The sequence below is a fragment of the Desmodus rotundus genome, chromosome 5, assembly GCF_022682495.2.
Source record: "Desmodus rotundus isolate HL8 chromosome 5, HLdesRot8A.1, whole genome shotgun sequence".
NCBI classification, from domain to species: Eukaryota; Metazoa; Chordata; class Mammalia; order Chiroptera; family Phyllostomidae; genus Desmodus; species Desmodus rotundus.
In genome coordinates this window covers 45,300,931-45,318,484 of record NC_071391.1, presented here as the reverse complement: position 1 = coordinate 45,318,484, position 17,554 = coordinate 45,300,931, and the positions used below count along the sequence as shown (strand labels likewise).

The following is a 17,554-nucleotide window of genomic DNA, read 5'->3' as shown; positions in this document are numbered from 1 at the left end:
TTGTTGCTACTTTTCTGCTATTAGTTTCTTTTTTGCTTTCGATTTTATGACGTTATTTTACTAACGTTTTAGCAGGACATTAGGAGGAGACTGTGGTAAAAGCAGGCATTTAATTTGATATATTTAACCAGAAAACTCAATGAAAATATTTACATGTAATCTCTGTTTCTCTTTACCTCTATTAGGTGAAGTTAAAGTTCACATTAGCCTGCCTTGGGAATGGCTAGCTTCAACCACACTGGTGTTAACCATGTAGTCTTCTACCTGCTGGGCATTCCAGGTCGGGAGGACCTACACATGTGGATTTCCATCCCCTTATTTATCTCTTATGTCTTTGCCCTCCTTGGAAATGGTCTTCTCATCTTTATTATCCTCGTCAGGAGCAGCCTTCATGAACCGATGTATCTTTTCCTCTGTATGCTGGCCGGAGTTGACATTGTCTTTGCCACGACAACAGAGCCCAAGGCATTGGCCATTTTCTGGTGCAATAGTAGGGAAATCTCTCTTAATAGCTGCATTGCCCAGCTCTACTTTCAGCATTCCTCCTTCATATCTGAGTCAGGCATCTTGCTGATCATGGCATTTGATCGCTACATTGCAATATGTTACCCACTGAGGTACACCATGATCCTCACCCACTCTCTGATAGGGAAGATTGGTGTGGCTGTTTTGCTGAGAGCGCATGGCACAATTTTCCCCATGATATTTCTTCTAAAGAGGCTGACTTTTTGCAGGAATAACATCCTCCCACATACATTCTGTGAACACATTGGCTTGGCCAAGTATTCCTGTGATGACATCCGAGTCAACATCTGGTATGGATTTTTTGTCTTAACGTCAACAGTGATCCTAGATATTGTCCTAATTTTTGTTTCCTATGTTCTGATTCTTTGTGCTGTCTTCCATATTCCTTCCCGAGATGCTCGCCACAAAGCTCTCAACACATGTGGCTCCCACGTCTGTGTCATCATCTTCTTTTATGGTCCTGGGATCTTCTCAGTCCTCACTCAGCGCTTTGGACGCCATGTCCCACTACATGTCCACATCCTGCTGGCCAATGTCAGCATGCTTGTTCCTCCTATGCTCAATCCTATCATTTATGGGGTCAAGACCAAACAGATACGAGACCAAGTAGTTCATTTGTTGTTTGCAAAGCAGAAATGACTTTGGCAAGGGCAGAGACTGGTGTCTCAGGAATTTTGGCCCTCCATGAGTGTGCTTTGGTAGCAGTGAACAGGAGCCCTACAACTGAGTCACTAGGAAAAATGACTCAAGGAGTTAGGGGCCTCTGGAACAAACTACCTGGGGCTGTGAGACTTGCTTCTCTGATCAATCTGAAAGTAGTGCCTGTGTGTTGACTGAGATTCTTACAGCTCATTATTTGGGGAATAGACAGGTTGCTCTCTAGTAGTCATGTCTAACTCTAATATTCAACTCAACCTTGAGAATAGTCAATGTAATATTAAGATTATCATATAGATAACAGTACGTTTTCCATCTTGAGCTATGTCAAACCCTGAGACACCTCATCACATCCATGGACATCCATGTAAAATCTTCATTCCTTTATATATTTTCTCAAAATATCATGGGTGTTAAGAGGACATTAAGAGAGCTGTGCTCACAACTTTTGACTTTTTGGGTGTAGTTTCTCAAAGGCCATCCCCCTTAATATGGTACAGAATAAATTCAGACCTCCCAGCAACAATTTCCATATCACTCTCATGCAATCTGTACTTCAGTCTTAAGGGACTGGGTATCTCCAATCTCTCCATGTTCAGGCATGTTTTTAAATACATTTCCCCTAAGTGACCCATTTGCCTGGAATGACCTCTCCGCTCCTTGACTTTTGAAAGAATTCCCATCATACCTCTTACAGTGCCCATCTTGGTGTCACCGACTCTGTAAAGTCATTATTAACCACCTCCTCTCTAGGTGAAGTACTACTTGTTCTGTGAGGTGACACCAAATTGTCAATGCTTCTTTTGAAAACATTTAATTCTTTTTATGTAAGTATTCCATAGAAAAATGATAAAAAGAAAATTAAAATTGCGCATGACCCACCACCCAGAGAAATTTACTGTTCCATTTTTACAGGACAATACATTTAGGAATCTATAATAATTTTAATGTTTACATTATATGTCTTTTAATTCTGTATGAAGAAAGTATCATTTAAAAATTCTTTTTTATACTAGTTGAGGTAGTGTTCCTCCTTTTATTTTTTAATACTTATGTTTCATTGACAATATAAATGCTATTCTAGGGAGAATTTTGTACATAAGATTTGTCTGTTTTTTTGTGTATTAAGCTTTGCATGATTTTTAGCCTCAAGAAGAATTAATAGGTCAGGGGTGTGAAGACTTTAGGCTCCTCTGGTACATTGGAAAATTGTTTCAAGGGAAATTGTTATTAATTCTCATACTTGTTAGAAATATATGACAGTGCCAAAACTTATTGCACCCTCATCGGCATTTTGCAAGTAGTCTATTTTTAAAAATTAGCCATGTGATTAGGTAAAATAATTTTCTTTTTGTCCTTGAACACATTTTATTGTGTTTACTGGATATTATATTGCTTTGTGGATTAATAGTAACAATTATTTATTGAACCTGTGCAAATCTTATTTCATATCTGATTTTATTTAATCTTTACATTAGACTTGTTATTGTTGCTATTATTTCCACTTTACAGACAGGTAATTTGAGGCTCAGAGAGAATATCTAACTTCCCCACAGTATTAATATTTATTGAAAGTGCTTCTCAGGTTATAATTTCTGTAATTTTCTCTGATTGGTTTGGTTGGCTTTTGTTTTATTTAAATGGATATATAAAATATTTTCAAATTCATCATTCTTTGAAGGTTTAATTGTTTTAGTGTGAGACTATTTTTTTATATCTCAGATTTGACTATTATTCTTAGATTTTTCTTCTAGGTTTTTTATGGTATACTTTTTAATACTTAATTTTTTACCAATTACATTATTAAATAAACAAAACTAGATAAAAATGACAAACTTCAATAACATAATTAGAAAACTGAGGCATAATTGTTAAATTTTAGTGCGTTGTTAGTATTTTATATGACTATATCTTTCTACACTTGTGATGAAGTTAGCTTTTTCTGTAACATTATATATGATGTTTGTTATGCAATAAAGTGGTACAGATTTCCTAATATGCAGTATAAGTTAAATACTAGATAGAAAAGCTTATTAGTTGTACTCTTCAAAGCTTCTATATACATACCAATTAAAAATTATTCAGCAATTCTTGGGAAAAGTATTAAATATCTCACAGGGATGATTATTTACCAGTTTCTTATAATTCTTATATTTTTGCTCTGGAACAGCTGGTTTCCTAAACATGACAATTTTGATATTGTTTGTATACTGTTTAGTTGATTATGAATGTAGCTGCAGAAGTTTTCTATTGGTTAGTATTTTCTTAGTAAGCCGTTTTATATCTTTTACTTCCAAGTATTTCCTGCCCATATGGTTCAGGTTAATGTCCTTTAAGTGATAAGTGTAGTCCATTTGTATTTCTTTTTCTTTTCTTTTTTTGCCTGTATTTCTTATTAAAGATGTTCTTTCTCTGAGTTCTATCTTCTGGCTTTATCCTACAAGTACTTAACATCTCTTTGTTATTTTGTGTCACATTGGGATATACTTTTCTAATCTATCTTCAAGTCTAATGATCTCTTTAGCTCTATATAAATCTTATTTAATCCATCCATTGAGTTTTGTTTTATTCCAAGTACTGCATTTAAAAAAATTAGATACTGTTTTTTAGAGCAGTTTTATGTTTACAGAAAAATTGAGTGGAAAGTACAGAGAGTTACCATGTACATTCTTCCCCTTCCTTCCTTCCTTCCTAGAGAGTTTCCCCTGTTAGTAGCATCTTGAACTGGTGTGGCATATGTGTCACAATTAATGAATTAATGATTCATTTTTACTAATAAAGATGCATGGTTTAATTAGGGTATACTCTGTTGTAAAATTCTATGGGTTTTGAAAAATACATGGCATGTATCCAATATTATAGTATCATACAGGGTATTTTTAATGACCTAAAAATCCCTTGTGTACCTTATATTTATTCCTTCCTTGCTCTCCTCAAACTCTTAGAAATCACTGATTTTTTACTATCTCCATGCTGTGGTCTTTTTCTGAATGTGATAAGTTTGGAATCATACAGTATGTAAGCTTTACAGTCTGCCTTCTTTTACCTAGTTAATATCCATGTATGATTTCTACATATCTTTTTTTATGTGGCTTGATAGCCCATTTATTCATATTGCTGAATAATATTCCATTGCATGGATGTTTCAGAGTTTTTGTTATACATTCACTTGTTCAAGAACATTTTGGTTGCTTGCAAGGTTTGGCAATTATGCATAAAGCTTCTATAAACACCCATGTTCAGGTTTTCATGTAGAACTTAAGTTGTCAGCTCCTTTGGGTAAATTCTAAGGTGCACGATTGCTGGATCATATGATAAAAGTATGTTAACCTTTGAATACAACTGCCACTGTTTTCCAAAGTGGCTTTATCATTTTGCATTCCTGTCAGTAAAAATAAGAATCCTGTTGATCCACATTCTTACCTGCATTTCGTTTTGTCAGTGTATTGGATTTTAGCCAAGCTAATATGTATGTAGTGGCATCTCACTGTTGTTTCAATTTGCGATTCCTTAACTAAGTACAATTACACTGAATATATTTTTTACATGCTCATGTGCTATTTCAAAGGGTTCTCCTCATTAGGACAGCTATTGGTTAATTTCTGAGCTATGCAGATAGTGCAAATTTTAGCCCTAAATTATAGTATTTTGCAGGTCCATGGTTATGAATGCTCAGGCCAGTCTTGCTTATTGGTGTCCAGAGAACAATCGAAGAGATGATTCTTTGACAGGAGACAGTTTCTTCAACAAGAAAGAAGCACACGTGGGTGGGAGCAGATACAGATATGTTTTAAATTTAGTATCTTGAATTTGTGTGGGTTTCCTACATATTGGTTCTGCTGAAGTAGGCAAGCTTTTATTCCAGAGTCACCAGGTAGGTTCTGGAGTCAAGGCTGGAAGTGTGTATAGGGTGCACATATTGAGTACTAATTAGGTGGAGTGAGCTGTCTTGAGCAAATGTGTAAGTTTGCTGGGCTCTGTTATTAGTAAGAGGTGGTAATCATTTAAGTGGCACCATTCTGTTCTCCAGGTGGCTACCCAAATATGGGTATTGATTTGGTTCATAATTATGTTGGGATGGACCAGTTAGAATGAAGGAAAAGATTTAAGGATTTGAACATACTTAAAAGAAATTTATTATAATAAAGGGCATGGAATCTAAACTTAATTAAGAATCACACAGGGTGGACTGGTAGTTAAGAAAGAAAATTGTAGTGTTAATAGATGAGCAGTTTTTGTGAAGTTAAAAAATAGACATAGTAAAAAAAATAGGCATAGTTACCACAAACTTGGGCATGTAATTGTGTCTAGACAGTAGGATGTTTGAATTTGTGACTTTGGAAGTGGAGAAAGGATGTGATTATGGGCATATATAACTAAAATACGATAAAGGGAAATGCAATTGAGATAGGGGGAAAATTCAATCAAGAACACAGCATGAAGAATCAGTTTTCCACATGGCCTTTGAAGTCCTAATGACACCAGTGCCAGACTTGCATGCATTTGTTTGTGAGGAACTCTAGGAGGCCTTCGGACACAGTGAGGAGTAGGAAAAGGTGGAAAAGGTAGATAATGGTTCTCAGGGTGGCATGAACTTCTACAAGAAAGTGAATGAGCGTTAATCTGAAATAAGACCTGGGAAATATGAAACAAGAATGCTCCCAAATGTGTTTATATCTTTAAAATATCAAGGGCTTCCACAAGTTCTAAATATATGGCACCAAAATTTTAATGGACAAAAATACTTAACTAGAGGATTTTTCTTTTTCTTTTTTCCTTATTGTCTATTTTTTGCTCTGTACCGTAAACTTCCCAAAGGCATCTGTCTGGTTACTCCCGTATTGCATGCTGCCTTGTTCAAAGTCGGTTTCCAGTGAAAAAAAAAGTAGCTCTTTCACAGAAAAAATTTAATGATTAAACTGTGAAAAATTTTGATAATAAAGACATTACATGGAAATGGAAACATTGTTACAAAAATTTCCTTCTTTTGAGTATCAGATACTTAAAATAATTCAGAAAGTATACACAAGTTTATATATAAATGTTTATCACAGGCTATTTTTTTTTTATTGTTATTCAATTACAGTTGTATGCCTTTTCTCCCCATCCCTCCACCCCACCCCAGGTGAACCCGCCTCCCTCCTCCCTCTCCACCCTCCCCCTTGGTTTTGTCCATGTGTCCTTTATAGTAGTTCCTGTAATCCCCTCTACCCACTGTCCCCGCCCCCACCCCCCACCCCCGCCCTGGCTATTGTTAGATTGTTCTTAACTTCAATGTCTCTGGTTATATTTTGTTTGCTTTTTTCTTCTATTGCTTATGTTCCAGATAAAGGTGAGATCATATGGTATTTGTCCCTCACTTCCTGGCTTATTTCACTTAGCATAATGCTCTCCAGTTTCATCCATGCTGTTGCAAAGGGTATAAGCTCCTTCTTTCTCTCTGCTGCGTAGAATTCCATTGTATCACAGGCTATTTTTAACAGAGAAAAATGGAAGCTATGCAAATATTCAATAATAGTGGAATGCGTAAACTATTGTAGTATGTCACCAGAGTGGAATATTTAGCCACTTAATTTTTTAGGAAATATTTATAGAATACTCACTATTTATGTGGCATTGTGTCAGACTGGAGATAAATGCAGCTGTGTGAAAGGAGCTGTGTGATTTATAGCCAGCAGTCCCCAACCTTTTTGGCACCTCACTAGTTTCATGGAAGGCAATTTTTCCACGGACTGGGGTGGGGGAATGGTTTTGGGATGATTCAAGTGCATTACATTTATTGTGAACTTTACTTCTATTATTATTACATTGTAATACATAATGAAATAATTATACAACTCACCATAATGCTGAATAAGTGGGAGCCCTGAGCTTGTTTTCCCACAACTGGACAGTCCCATCTGGGGGTGACGGGAGACAGTGACACCCAGAGTGTGTTGCTTTTGTCCACTCTACTCCATAATCTCATTCTGGTTGCTGTCACTGCAGAAAACCCTGCTTCACAAACATAGGATGCCGGAAATAGAAGCAGGCTTTTCAGTGCTTTTGTGGCAACCACAGGCTATTCTGCTTTGACTTTAATCCAAAACAAAACAGGTAGAAGACAAAACTTGAGTCACATAAAGAAGGCAGAAATATGTTTTGGTTGATGCAGATGAATTTGGACCAAATGTAAGTATTTTATTTCATGGAGAAATCATAAGCGACCTAAGGCAGGAATATAGATATTGAAGATCATTTGACATATTCAGTGACCTGTTGTCAAAGTTGGCTTGCTGGTATGCTGACACCTCTGCAGGGACAAAGGTGGCTCAGAGTTCATGGAAAAATAAGGCAGGGGTGGGGAGAAAAAAAGGCAGGGGTGGGAAGACAACTATAATTGAACAACAACAACAAAAAAGAAAAATAAGGCAGGGTCAGTGGCTGAGGAGGGGGGATCAACAAAAGGGGTGTCAGTGACCAGAGAGAGCCATCAACAGTCAGTGGATCCATATCACCCCATGCTCAGAGGACAGAGGGTCAGAGGGGCTGCATTTCTTCCGCTGTCATTGAAACCAGTATTGAAGAAAGGCCGCAGGGGTCCACTGAAGGCACAGTCAGAGAAGGTGTAGATGAGGGAGCCATGGTCAGTGATGTTATAGAAAGAAATGGTGTTGGCCTCATAGTCCAGGAAGATCCCAATTCGGCGTGGAGGCACTGAAAGGTGGAGGGGAGTCTGCGGGCAGGTGCCAGCCTCATATTTTTGTTTGTTCCACAGCCAAATTGTCCAGAAGCCATTGATGGTGCCAAGCAAAAAATGCCCCTTCCTCTGCACAGAGTCTCTACAAACCCCCAGGTCCCAGGTGTCCTTTCCTGTTACATCCACCTCCCAGTAAAGTTTTCCAGAGTCAAGGCGCTGGGTACCCAGGACCATGGGATAAGTATCAAATCTCTCCTCATTGTCAGGCACCTTCTGCTGGGTATCTCCAAGCCTCACTTGTCTCTGATCCTTTGAAATGATGAGCCACGGATTGGCTGTGTATGGATCCAGAGTGATGTGTACTGCAGAGAGAGCACCACGGTCAGGATGGGAGAGTGTGGGGAGTCACTAACCCTGTGTCTGCGGTAGGGGGGTGAGAGGGTGAGCCTGAGCCTTACTGTGTGATGAAATGACACCCCAGCCAGCTCTAGCCCTTGTCTGGGACCTTTGAGGGGGCCACTTTCCTGAGCTCTGTTCCTGCCCCACCTACTTTGACCTGCCATCCCTTCTTGACCCTGGATCTACTCTGTACCCTTGTTATCTCATTGCTGCTTAGCAGGCCAGTCCAATACTCCTGTAGCTTGCCTCACCTCCACATGTCCTCAGCATCGTCTTCAGCCCTGGCACAAGGCACACACTCCTCAGGTCTGGGGAGATGACATTCAGCTGTTCCAGGTTCCAGGACTCACATCTGGGGAAAATAGAGTTAGATATCCTGTCTCCAACTGCTACCCCACCCTCCCTGAACTCTAATGCTATAACTGCCTCTGTGGATGACTGATAATTTAATTCAACACAGATTTAAAAATACCTGTTGTGTTAGGATCCCTGGGGATGGGATTTACTTCCTATCCAGCCTTTTGGGTCACAAGGGCCTCTTGAGGCATGTGGAGAGTCTATACCTCCTCTCCATGCCTGGGGTCACCACAAAAGCACACTTTCATTTTATAGGCAGGGCGTGGATATATGATATGTGTGAAATCATTCCCTAAGGAACCTCAAGGAGTCTCGCCCACACTGTGGGTCTTACCATTTCTGACCACAGCTCTTTCCGGGAGGTTGGTAACTTGTTGGATGTTTTTTAAAGGAATCCCAGCAGGCTGCAGACTTAGAACCTCCCAGAATTTCCCTGTTTGTCAAGGCTTCACTTTGTGAAGATGTTACAGTCCAATTATTTTGGGCAACTCACCAACTGAGGTGCCCATTAATTAGCCTTCTGAAACCAGAAAGTATTTTATGAAGGACTGGATCTTTGAGCATAGGAAGGAGGAGGGGAAAACTTCAGTGCATGTTTTTCCAACTCAATAATCTTTTACTCAGGTAAATACACTTCCTGCCCCCCCTTTCTCTAGCAAAGAAAACCTCTCCTTACCTTTCCAGGATACTTTTCACCTCCTGAGGAAAAAGGAGACAGAAAGTAAGTTCCAGAATCATGGGTTAACGACTGAGACTCCAGTCCTATGGGTAATGAGACAACACTCTGAGGTCACAGGCATTGCTCTGCTCAGTTCCTCTGGGCCATGGCCTGAAAGACATTTCTGACCAACTTGGAACAGAGGGATGTGTAGGTGCTTGTGGGGTCACCACATGTAACCTACAGCCAAGAGAAGGGTGATCTGTTTAAGGACTCAGAAAACAAATTAGACGGACCCAATTCTTGGGGAGACGAACAGGTCCAGTAGAGTGGAAAGGAGCAAATAGCCAAGGCTGGCTGAGGCCCAGAGACAGTCACAGGGAAAGATTAGCCAAATCAGGATGCACAGAAACTGCTCTCTCTCATTTGTGGGCTTGACTTGTCTGGGAAGAAAAGGCTGGGCGGTTAAAGCTCTGCTCTGTGCTGTAGTTAATGTTGCTGCCTCATGCATGTAAAGTCAAATCACCTGAGAGTATTTTGTTGCCCAGGCTGGGAGTCCTTATCTGGAACTGGCAGGCTCCTAGGTCTCAACAAAAGTGCTTTAGAAGCTTGGCTCAATGTTGAGTCAAAGCAAGATTTAGATAAGGGGAAGAAGAGAGCCTTCCAAGTCCACTGCTCCAGTTAGCTTTTTTGCCCAAACAGAAAGAAATGTAGACTCTTACAACAGAAGGGACTTTTGAGACCATCGCATTCCTAGTTTCCCAAAGTGAGGCAAACAAATCATTGGTGGATATGAGGTCATTTTAAGTAGAATATACATTGATGAATTAAAAAAAGTTATGTACTTATTTTAATTTTAGCTCTATCTCTTACTATTTGGGTGAACTTAGTCAAGCTATTTAGCTTTAGTATCTCACTTGGTCTCTTAACATCCCTGTGCCTTAGTTTTCTCATGTATAAAATGGGGCTAATAGGAGTACCACCTTATCACATTGTCATAAGGGAGTCAATGCCTGGCGTGTAATATGTGCTATTTAATAACATGCAGTTATTATTTTTGTTATGAAGTAGAAAAAATATCAGTAACAATATCAATGTCAACAGTATGAGATTTCTTGGCTACTATCGGTTAGGACAAATTTCCTTTTAAACTAAATTTATGCTGCTAAAAGAATGAGATAATTTAAAGGAAAAATAACATGTTAAAAACCCTTAGGTAGTTCACTGAAGTAGCAGAAAGTATAAAGGTGATACATTTATAACTAAAGTTTGGGAAATCCTTGTTATTTAGGCCACTTCCTCTCCCTTGTTTCACAAATGGAGGAATTAGGTCTAGGAAAGGAAAAAATGACTTAACCTAGAGTTATGGAGAAAACTGGTAACAGGGCCGGGGCTGGGCTACTCTCTCTTAATTTTCAGCTCAGTATTTTTAGTGTTTTTGAAACCCTTCCCATGGCCAGACATTCATCAAAGAGTTTTAGTGGATTCTGATTTAATCCTCACAAAATTCTTTGAGATATGTAATAGTATAATATCCATTTAACTATGAGAAACCTGATACTCAGAAAGACTAAGGACCTTGCTCAAGGTCATGAACCTGGTACACGTTAGAGCAGGCACTTACCAGAGACGTCCACTTTTTAAAAATTGCTGCATGGAATACTCCCTCCTAAATCTATATCTTTCCATGCCTTGATTGCAAACCACTCATGGTTCTGAATTTCAGTTTGTTTCATTTAAGAAAATTCCAGGGACTGGGTTTCTGTTTGCTGTGATGGTAGCCCCAGAGAGCCCTGGCTTCTGTTTGGTTCCTCCTTGGTGCAGATTGGGAGCCTCTCCCCAGTCTCACCTGCAGCAGCTCCAGCTCTGAGCTCCGGCTTCTCCTCTCCAGCTCTGAGATTAGTTCCTGCAGGATGTGGCTCTGCTGGGCCAGTTTGGCCTCCGTCTCCCCCAGGATTCGCAGCTGTTCCTTCTCTTCCTTCTCCAGTTTCTGCATTTGCCTCTGTTCCTCTTCAGCCAGGAAGTTTTTCTGCTGCTCAAACTCTGTGTGAATTCGCAATCTGTGTGTCTCAACTTTCCCCTTTGGTGTCAATGAAAAGAGAGAGGTGGTTTTATTAAAATCTCCTAAGTTTTGGGAATGGATGTGTCCATACCCACTTCTACTTCCTGGAGACTCACCACTCTGGCTCTGTCTGGGAACAAACACACACATATGCATTTTGCTGGGGATGTGAGTGTGTCAGGCTTCTGGGATTAAGTGGGGGCCACAGTGTAGAAGCCCTAGAATAGCTGCACCAGCCATGGATTCGGAGACTTTCCTCAACTCCTCTCAAAACCCAGTCAGCACCCAAATGTGTCCTTTTGTCTTCATATCTCAGTGTTACTGAGAGAGTAACACCTGTCCTCACTCGAACAACTTCACAAAGACAAGCCCACAACACCATTCTTAAGTACTGGGGAAAGAAAGTCTTGTTGATATTCTTTGCTTGCTCTCTTGTGGTAGTGATTAGGTCACCCAATGACACAGGATGACCCCTTTTGCCATCACAGTTTTGTTCACCTCCCCTTGGTCCCAAATCTTCCTGTTCTGGTATCTATTGGCCATGAGTTCCTTTCACTCCTCTCTATCCCTGACCCACCCCACCTCCAAATCGCCAGTGCAGAATAAGCTTTAGTTCTCCATTCTACTTTGGATTATGATCTGGACAGGCAAGCAACCATCTGGTCAGACTGGTTTTCCTACCTCAGGCCTTGGTGGTTTCCTTAAGTCTGTTCCTTACAGCCCCTGTCATTTCCTGACAGGACTTGATGTATCTCTCCTGGGACAGCTCTGTTTCAGATACCAAAGCACTGCTATGATCATCCCTAAGACTGGGCTTGTTCCTTAGCACCTTGTCCTAAGACTCTTGATCTTTGTTTCTGATTGGGAGCTCTCTTTGAGCTCCATACTTTTTATTTCCCTCCATCAGGAGACACTGAGGACTGCTGGTTCTTGAAGAGTGAGATATGCTGACTCTATCACTTCTCAGACAGGTTAGGGCTTTTCTGAGGCTAGGACTCTGGACCCTGTCTAGTCTTTTGATCTAAGATTCCTTTTGGGATGTGACTCTTGCCTTCCAGGCTATTCTCTTCATTGAAAGATCCACTTCCAACTTCTCAGCAAACTCTTGCTCTTTTCTCAGTTTCCTTAATGTCTCCCGAACCTTCTCCTGCAGAGAAAGATACCAGGTTAATGCCCAACCAGACCAAGAAGGAGGGTTGTGTGGTGTGAGGTGGGGAAAGATCCTACAGGTTCTTATAAAAGCCTGAGGGCAGAGAAGGAAGGAGGGCTAGAGTCTGATTGGCGTACGAATTTTGTGGATGGCAATACTTTGGAAAAAGGCTCACATTTCTTAGAAAGGAGCCACACTGTTGGGGTGGTAGGGAAGGGGCACTACGCATTCCTAATTAACCAGGAAGCCACAAGGAAACATGATGCTTGCAGTGATTTCCCATAGCATCACCCCTGCTCCTGGGGAATGAGAAAGTTGTGATCATCCTTAAATTAGACATAGAAGGTGGGGAACACTCTTCCTTTCTCCAATCCCTCAACTCTATGGGCAACTCTCTCCTATCTCCAGCTCTGGGGAACAAAGCACTCATTAGGACCCCATCTCCTTTCTACCTGTTCACGCCTCTATGCCAAGGCCTCACCTGGTACTCCTGAGCAGCCTCCTCAATTGGGACCATGGGGTGGTCACGGTGTTTCCGGGACTGGGAACACACCCAGCAAAGAGCCTTCCCATCTCTCTCGCAGAATAGGTGAAGCTTCTCTCCATGCACCCCACATTGCTCCCACTTTGTACCCTTCTTGGCATCTTGGTTGATTTTTCTTAGGTTGTCCACCATGTTGGCTAGCTGGAGATTGGGCCGGAAGTTCCTGAGCAGGAAATTTTTCCGGCACACAGGACAGGAGCTGCCCCCATCTTTCCCGACCTCAGAGATACATTCGTGGCAGAAGCTGTGGCCACAGTCAATGCTCACTGGCTCCACTGCGGGATCCAGGCATATAGGGCATGTGACCTCCTCCCACATCATTGCCAAGGGCATTGCAGAGGCCATTGGGAAAATGTGCCTATTAAGGAGCAATGTGGAGAGCTTGAGGTAACCTAGTGGAGAGAGGATAAGAGTTAGGGAGAAGATGAGAAAGGTTGTGTGAGAAAAACAAAACAATTCAAAGGAAGAAAAGAGGGAGAGTTGAACTGGAGGGAGTTAAAACAAGACAGGAACATTAACCTGAATAACAAGACCTTCTCCTCCACAGTCAGGTCCATTGATCTAGTCAAATAGAAGGGGTAACTGAGTCCCCAAAATGGAGAGTGAAAACTGTTGGGAACCTCAGAGATAGGGCTGTTATTTTCATCATATCCATCTCTGCTTAAACCCTCAGTGCCCAGGCCTTTTCTGCCCATAATAATAGTGGCCATTTACTACAAGCCTTCCATGTGCCAGAGAAGGGGCAACATGCTTTGCACACTTCTTCATTAGGCTTCAAAAATGGCAGCAGACATATATGTATATACATATATATATGAATATATACATAAGAATATTTTTTCTTCAACAACAGGGATGGATCTTGAGAGTATTAGGCCAACTGAAATAAGTCAGACAGAAGAGGACACAGACATATGATTTCACTCATGTGGGATTTATATCTACATATAACTAAATTACATATAACTTTTATAAGTATCGAATGAACAAACAAAACAAAGAAAAAAATTCATAGACACAGACAACTGTATGGTGATTACCAGAGGGGAAGGGGGGTGGGGGAGGTGAACTGGGTAAAGGGGGCCCAATATATGGTAATGGAAGAAAACTAGACTTTAGGTGGTAAGCACACAGACAGGGAATTGAAATGTTGTACACTTGAAATTTATATAATATTATTAACCAATGTTACCCCAATAAATTTAATTAAAGAATAAATCTGTACTAAAGAAGTAATTATAAAGGAAGAAAAAAACATTTATTTTTGTATATTCTTATAAGATATACAATCTGTATGTGTGTATATATGGGCATATATATATATACATATATATATATATGTTTATAACACAAACACACATGTACACGGGCTCCCCTGGGCTCTTCTCTCAGCTATTCGGACCCAGGCAGCTGTCTTCATTTTCTCCAGGGCATAGACCTCATGCATTGCTAACATCCTAAACAACCCTGCCCCTCTCTCCTCCAGAGCGGGACTTTTGGGGATGGGAGTCTCAAAGATCGCATATCTCCCCCACACCGGGCTCCTCCGGACTACCCTGCTGTCAGGTTTCCGTTCTGGTTTTTTTCAGCTCACGTAGGTCCTAGTCCCACCCCTGGTGGAAGCAGCAGGGCAGCCCCAGCTCCTCCAGGAGACTTGGAAATCCCGTTCAAAGCCCAGCCTCCCCCCAGGCAGGCCAGCCAGCGCAGGAAGAACTGCTGGGCTTGGGCTGAGCAAGCCCTGCTGCGGAGAAGGGGAAACTGATCCCCAAGGCTCTAAGGGTGGGGACTGATTGGAAGGGGAATCTTCAGATCTGGGTTGGGGTACCTCAGTCCAGTCTCGTTCACTCACCTTTTCAAGGGACCCAAGGGAGGGCAGCTGGCTTTCTATTTCACTTTCTATTTCCTATAAGGCGCACGTTGGAAAGGGAGGCGGGCCGAGGGGAGAGAGTGGGAGGAGTCAGGGCAGGAGGGGAAGCTGAAGCAGTGGGGTGGGGGGGAGGGGCAACAGAGGGACAAGAGGTGGTACAGAGACAGAAGGCGGAGTTGAGGCACCACCTGGGTCAGAAGCTGCTGGCGACCGGGCTAGTGCTTCTGGGAGGCTAGGTCAGAGCGAAAGCTTTGCAGATTTGCTCCTTGCTTTGTGCCCCTTCCATGTCCCCATTATCTAATATAGTAAAATATGTCATCTATTAGATGGAGGGGCCATCTCCTTACACCGAGGTGCTGTGCCCACGCGTGAGAACTGCTCTTAAGGAGGTTATACACCCTTTCTCACTTGCCACTATCTGCTTCCTGCTTTCAGACACAGGTCCTTTTCAGAAGATTTGATATTCTTTTAATATCAGAGTGTAAGAAACTTATTTTGCATGTCCCTAAGGTGTGCATCACACCAGTGAGTGGTGAGAAGGGAACTAAAAATTATTGAGCAACAATTGTCTTGTCACTGAGCTAGGGATTTTCTTGGGTTATTTATTATTATTTTTATTTTAAAAATGGTGCTAAAATACCCATAAGATTTACCATCTTAACCATTTTTAGGTGTAGAGTTCAGTAGCATTAAACACATTCACACTGTCATGTGGCCGTCACCACCAAGTGTCCGCAGAACTTTTTCATCTTGCCAAACGGAAACTCCTCCCCACCCTTTAAACAATGACGGCCCATCCCCCTCCCCTCAGCCCCCACAGCCACCATTCTATTTTCTGTGTCTGAATTTGACAGTTGTAGGTGTCTCAATAAGTGGCATCATGCAGTATTTGTCCTCTTGTATGACTTATTTCACTTCACAGTAATAGCCTCAAGTTTCATCCACGTTGTAGCATGTGACAGGATTTCCTTTTTTTAAAGGCTAATTTCTATTGTATGTCTGTCCATTCTGTTTATCCATTTATCTGTCATGGGCATTTGGGTGGCTTCCACCTTTTGGCTATTGTAAATATTGTTGCTATATCCCGTTACAGTATTATAGTCACATAACAATTTAGTGATTATTAAATTTATATTATAGGAGAGGCCGCTGGGGCTGAAAGGAGAGAAGTGACTTGCTTGAGTAAGCAGAGTAAGCATAGGTGCACTGGGTGAAAGGTCTGGGGATGAACCTCTTTTAGTGACAGCCCAGAGATATAACAGCTGCCCTGTCTGTTCAAGCAGAGGTTGTGGGAGCCGTTGGTAGGGTTATGGTCATAAGATGTAGAGAAGGATGGAGAAAAGAGGGAGGGTGGGAGGCTAGAATAATTCTCAATTTCTTCCAACTCATGCTTTTTTCTTTTTTCAGTCCCTGTATAATTTAAGTAAAAACACAAGTCAAGCTTTGCTTAATATTTTCTATAGATTCAGCAAACCTAAAAGCATTTCATGCTTCTTTGAAATTTCTGATCTGTTTTTAAGAGCATTCGCTTAGTGAATTTGCATCAGGCAACACCTAATGTCCAAATTGTGCCACTGTACTCAGATTTGATTTCGGAAACATAGTACCAGAAAGCAAAGTGACAAAAGAGTGGAAAAAAAAATCAGATGAAGGAGAGGCCTGTATGTGAATTTGCAGACACTCAGGAAAGGGCTCTTCTTCACATCACTGCAGACCCTTTGTTGTTTCCTGCAGGCACAGAGTGAGCCACTGTGAAAAGGGGTAGAAAAGCTGAGATCTCATCATAGGGCAGCCATGGATTCAGTGTTAATCCTGCTATTTACTAGCTGTGTGCCATCTCTCTGGGCTTCAACTGACTAATCTATTAAATTAGGATGTCAATACATACACCACAGGGTTGCTTTGGTGCATGTTCACTAATACACACATAGATAAGTTAATATAACACACTCATAGCTGCAACATTCCCCACCTTGGTAATTGGCTCTGAGACCAATGTTGCCACTCGTTCCAAATCCCACTCATTCACTCCCAGTATGTTGGCACTGCAGTGTTCTTTTTCTGGTGACGTGACCTAAATCTTCATTCTTGAAGGATCAGTGTCCTTAACGTTCTTGTCTTTAACACATTGGCCATTGTTATCAGGCAATGATAATGAGGAATTTCTCTAGTGCAGGGGTGTCCAATCTACGGCCTGTGGGCTGCATGCAGTCCAGGCTGGCTATGACTGTGGCCCAACACAAAATTGTAAAATTACTTAGAACATCATGAGATTTTTTTTGTGATTATGTGTTGCAATCTCATTTAAAATAAACGTATGTACACTCTCGCTATTTGTATGCATGTGTGGCTTCAGTTTTGCGGTGGTGTGTGGCTTCCAGTGTGCTATCTTCCAAGCGCAGACAGTAGAATTGACACCATCAGACGTTACATGTGCTCGTGGTGACTTAGTGAGACAGTGATCATCAGTAATATTTCAACCTACCATTGCAACATTAGGTATTTAACGTTATTTAGAAGTCAGGTAAGCATTCTTATTTGATTATTAAAGGTTCTTCCACACCTTGGCAGTGCCTCACACATCACCTACCCCGCTGTACAATTGGCCCTCCGCCTCATCCTGTATCAGCAGCCGAGAGGGCTGTGGAAGGGTCCA

The 17,554-nt window shown here is 41.3% G+C and overlaps 2 protein-coding genes across 2 annotated transcripts; one reads left to right on the top strand and one right to left on the bottom strand.

Moving 5' to 3' along the window:
* The first annotated feature begins 219 nt into the window (after positions 1-219).
* Positions 220-1,164, top strand: LOC112316108 (olfactory receptor 52B4-like). Its single transcript, XM_024572834.2, has one exon. The coding sequence runs from the start codon at positions 220-222 to the stop codon at positions 1,162-1,164; it is 945 nt and encodes a 314-aa protein (XP_024428602.2).
* Positions 1,165-6,442: 5,278 nt separating this feature from the next.
* TRIM21 (tripartite motif containing 21) lies at positions 6,443-14,948 on the bottom strand. Its single transcript, XM_024572654.4, has 7 exons — positions 14,881-14,948; positions 12,969-13,423; positions 12,389-12,484; positions 11,125-11,355; positions 9,294-9,316; positions 8,512-8,612; positions 6,443-8,223 (listed from the first exon to the last, which is right to left on the bottom strand). The coding sequence occupies exons 2-7, from the start codon at positions 13,374-13,376 to the stop codon at positions 7,676-7,678; spliced, it is 1,407 nt and encodes a 468-aa protein (XP_024428422.1). The 5' UTR covers positions 13,377-13,423; positions 14,881-14,948; the 3' UTR covers positions 6,443-7,675.
* Between the last annotated feature and the right edge of the window lie 2,606 nt (positions 14,949-17,554).

Coding starts and splice junctions, on each gene's coding strand:
- LOC112316108 (XM_024572834.2), top strand. CDS start 220: ATGGCTAGCTTCAACCACACTGGTGTTAACCATGTAGTCTTCTACCTG.
- TRIM21 (XM_024572654.4), bottom strand. CDS start 13,376: ATGGCCTCTGCAATGCCCTTGGCAATGATGTGGGAGGAGGTCACATGC. Junction 12,485..12,968: donor AGGCTGCTCAGGAGTACCAG/GTGAGGCCTTGG, acceptor CTTTCTCTGCAG/GAGAAGGTTCGGGAGACATT. Junction 8,613..9,293: donor GTGAAAAGTATCCTGGAAAG/GTAAGGAGAGGT, acceptor TATTTTCCCCAG/ATGTGAGTCCTGGAACCTGG.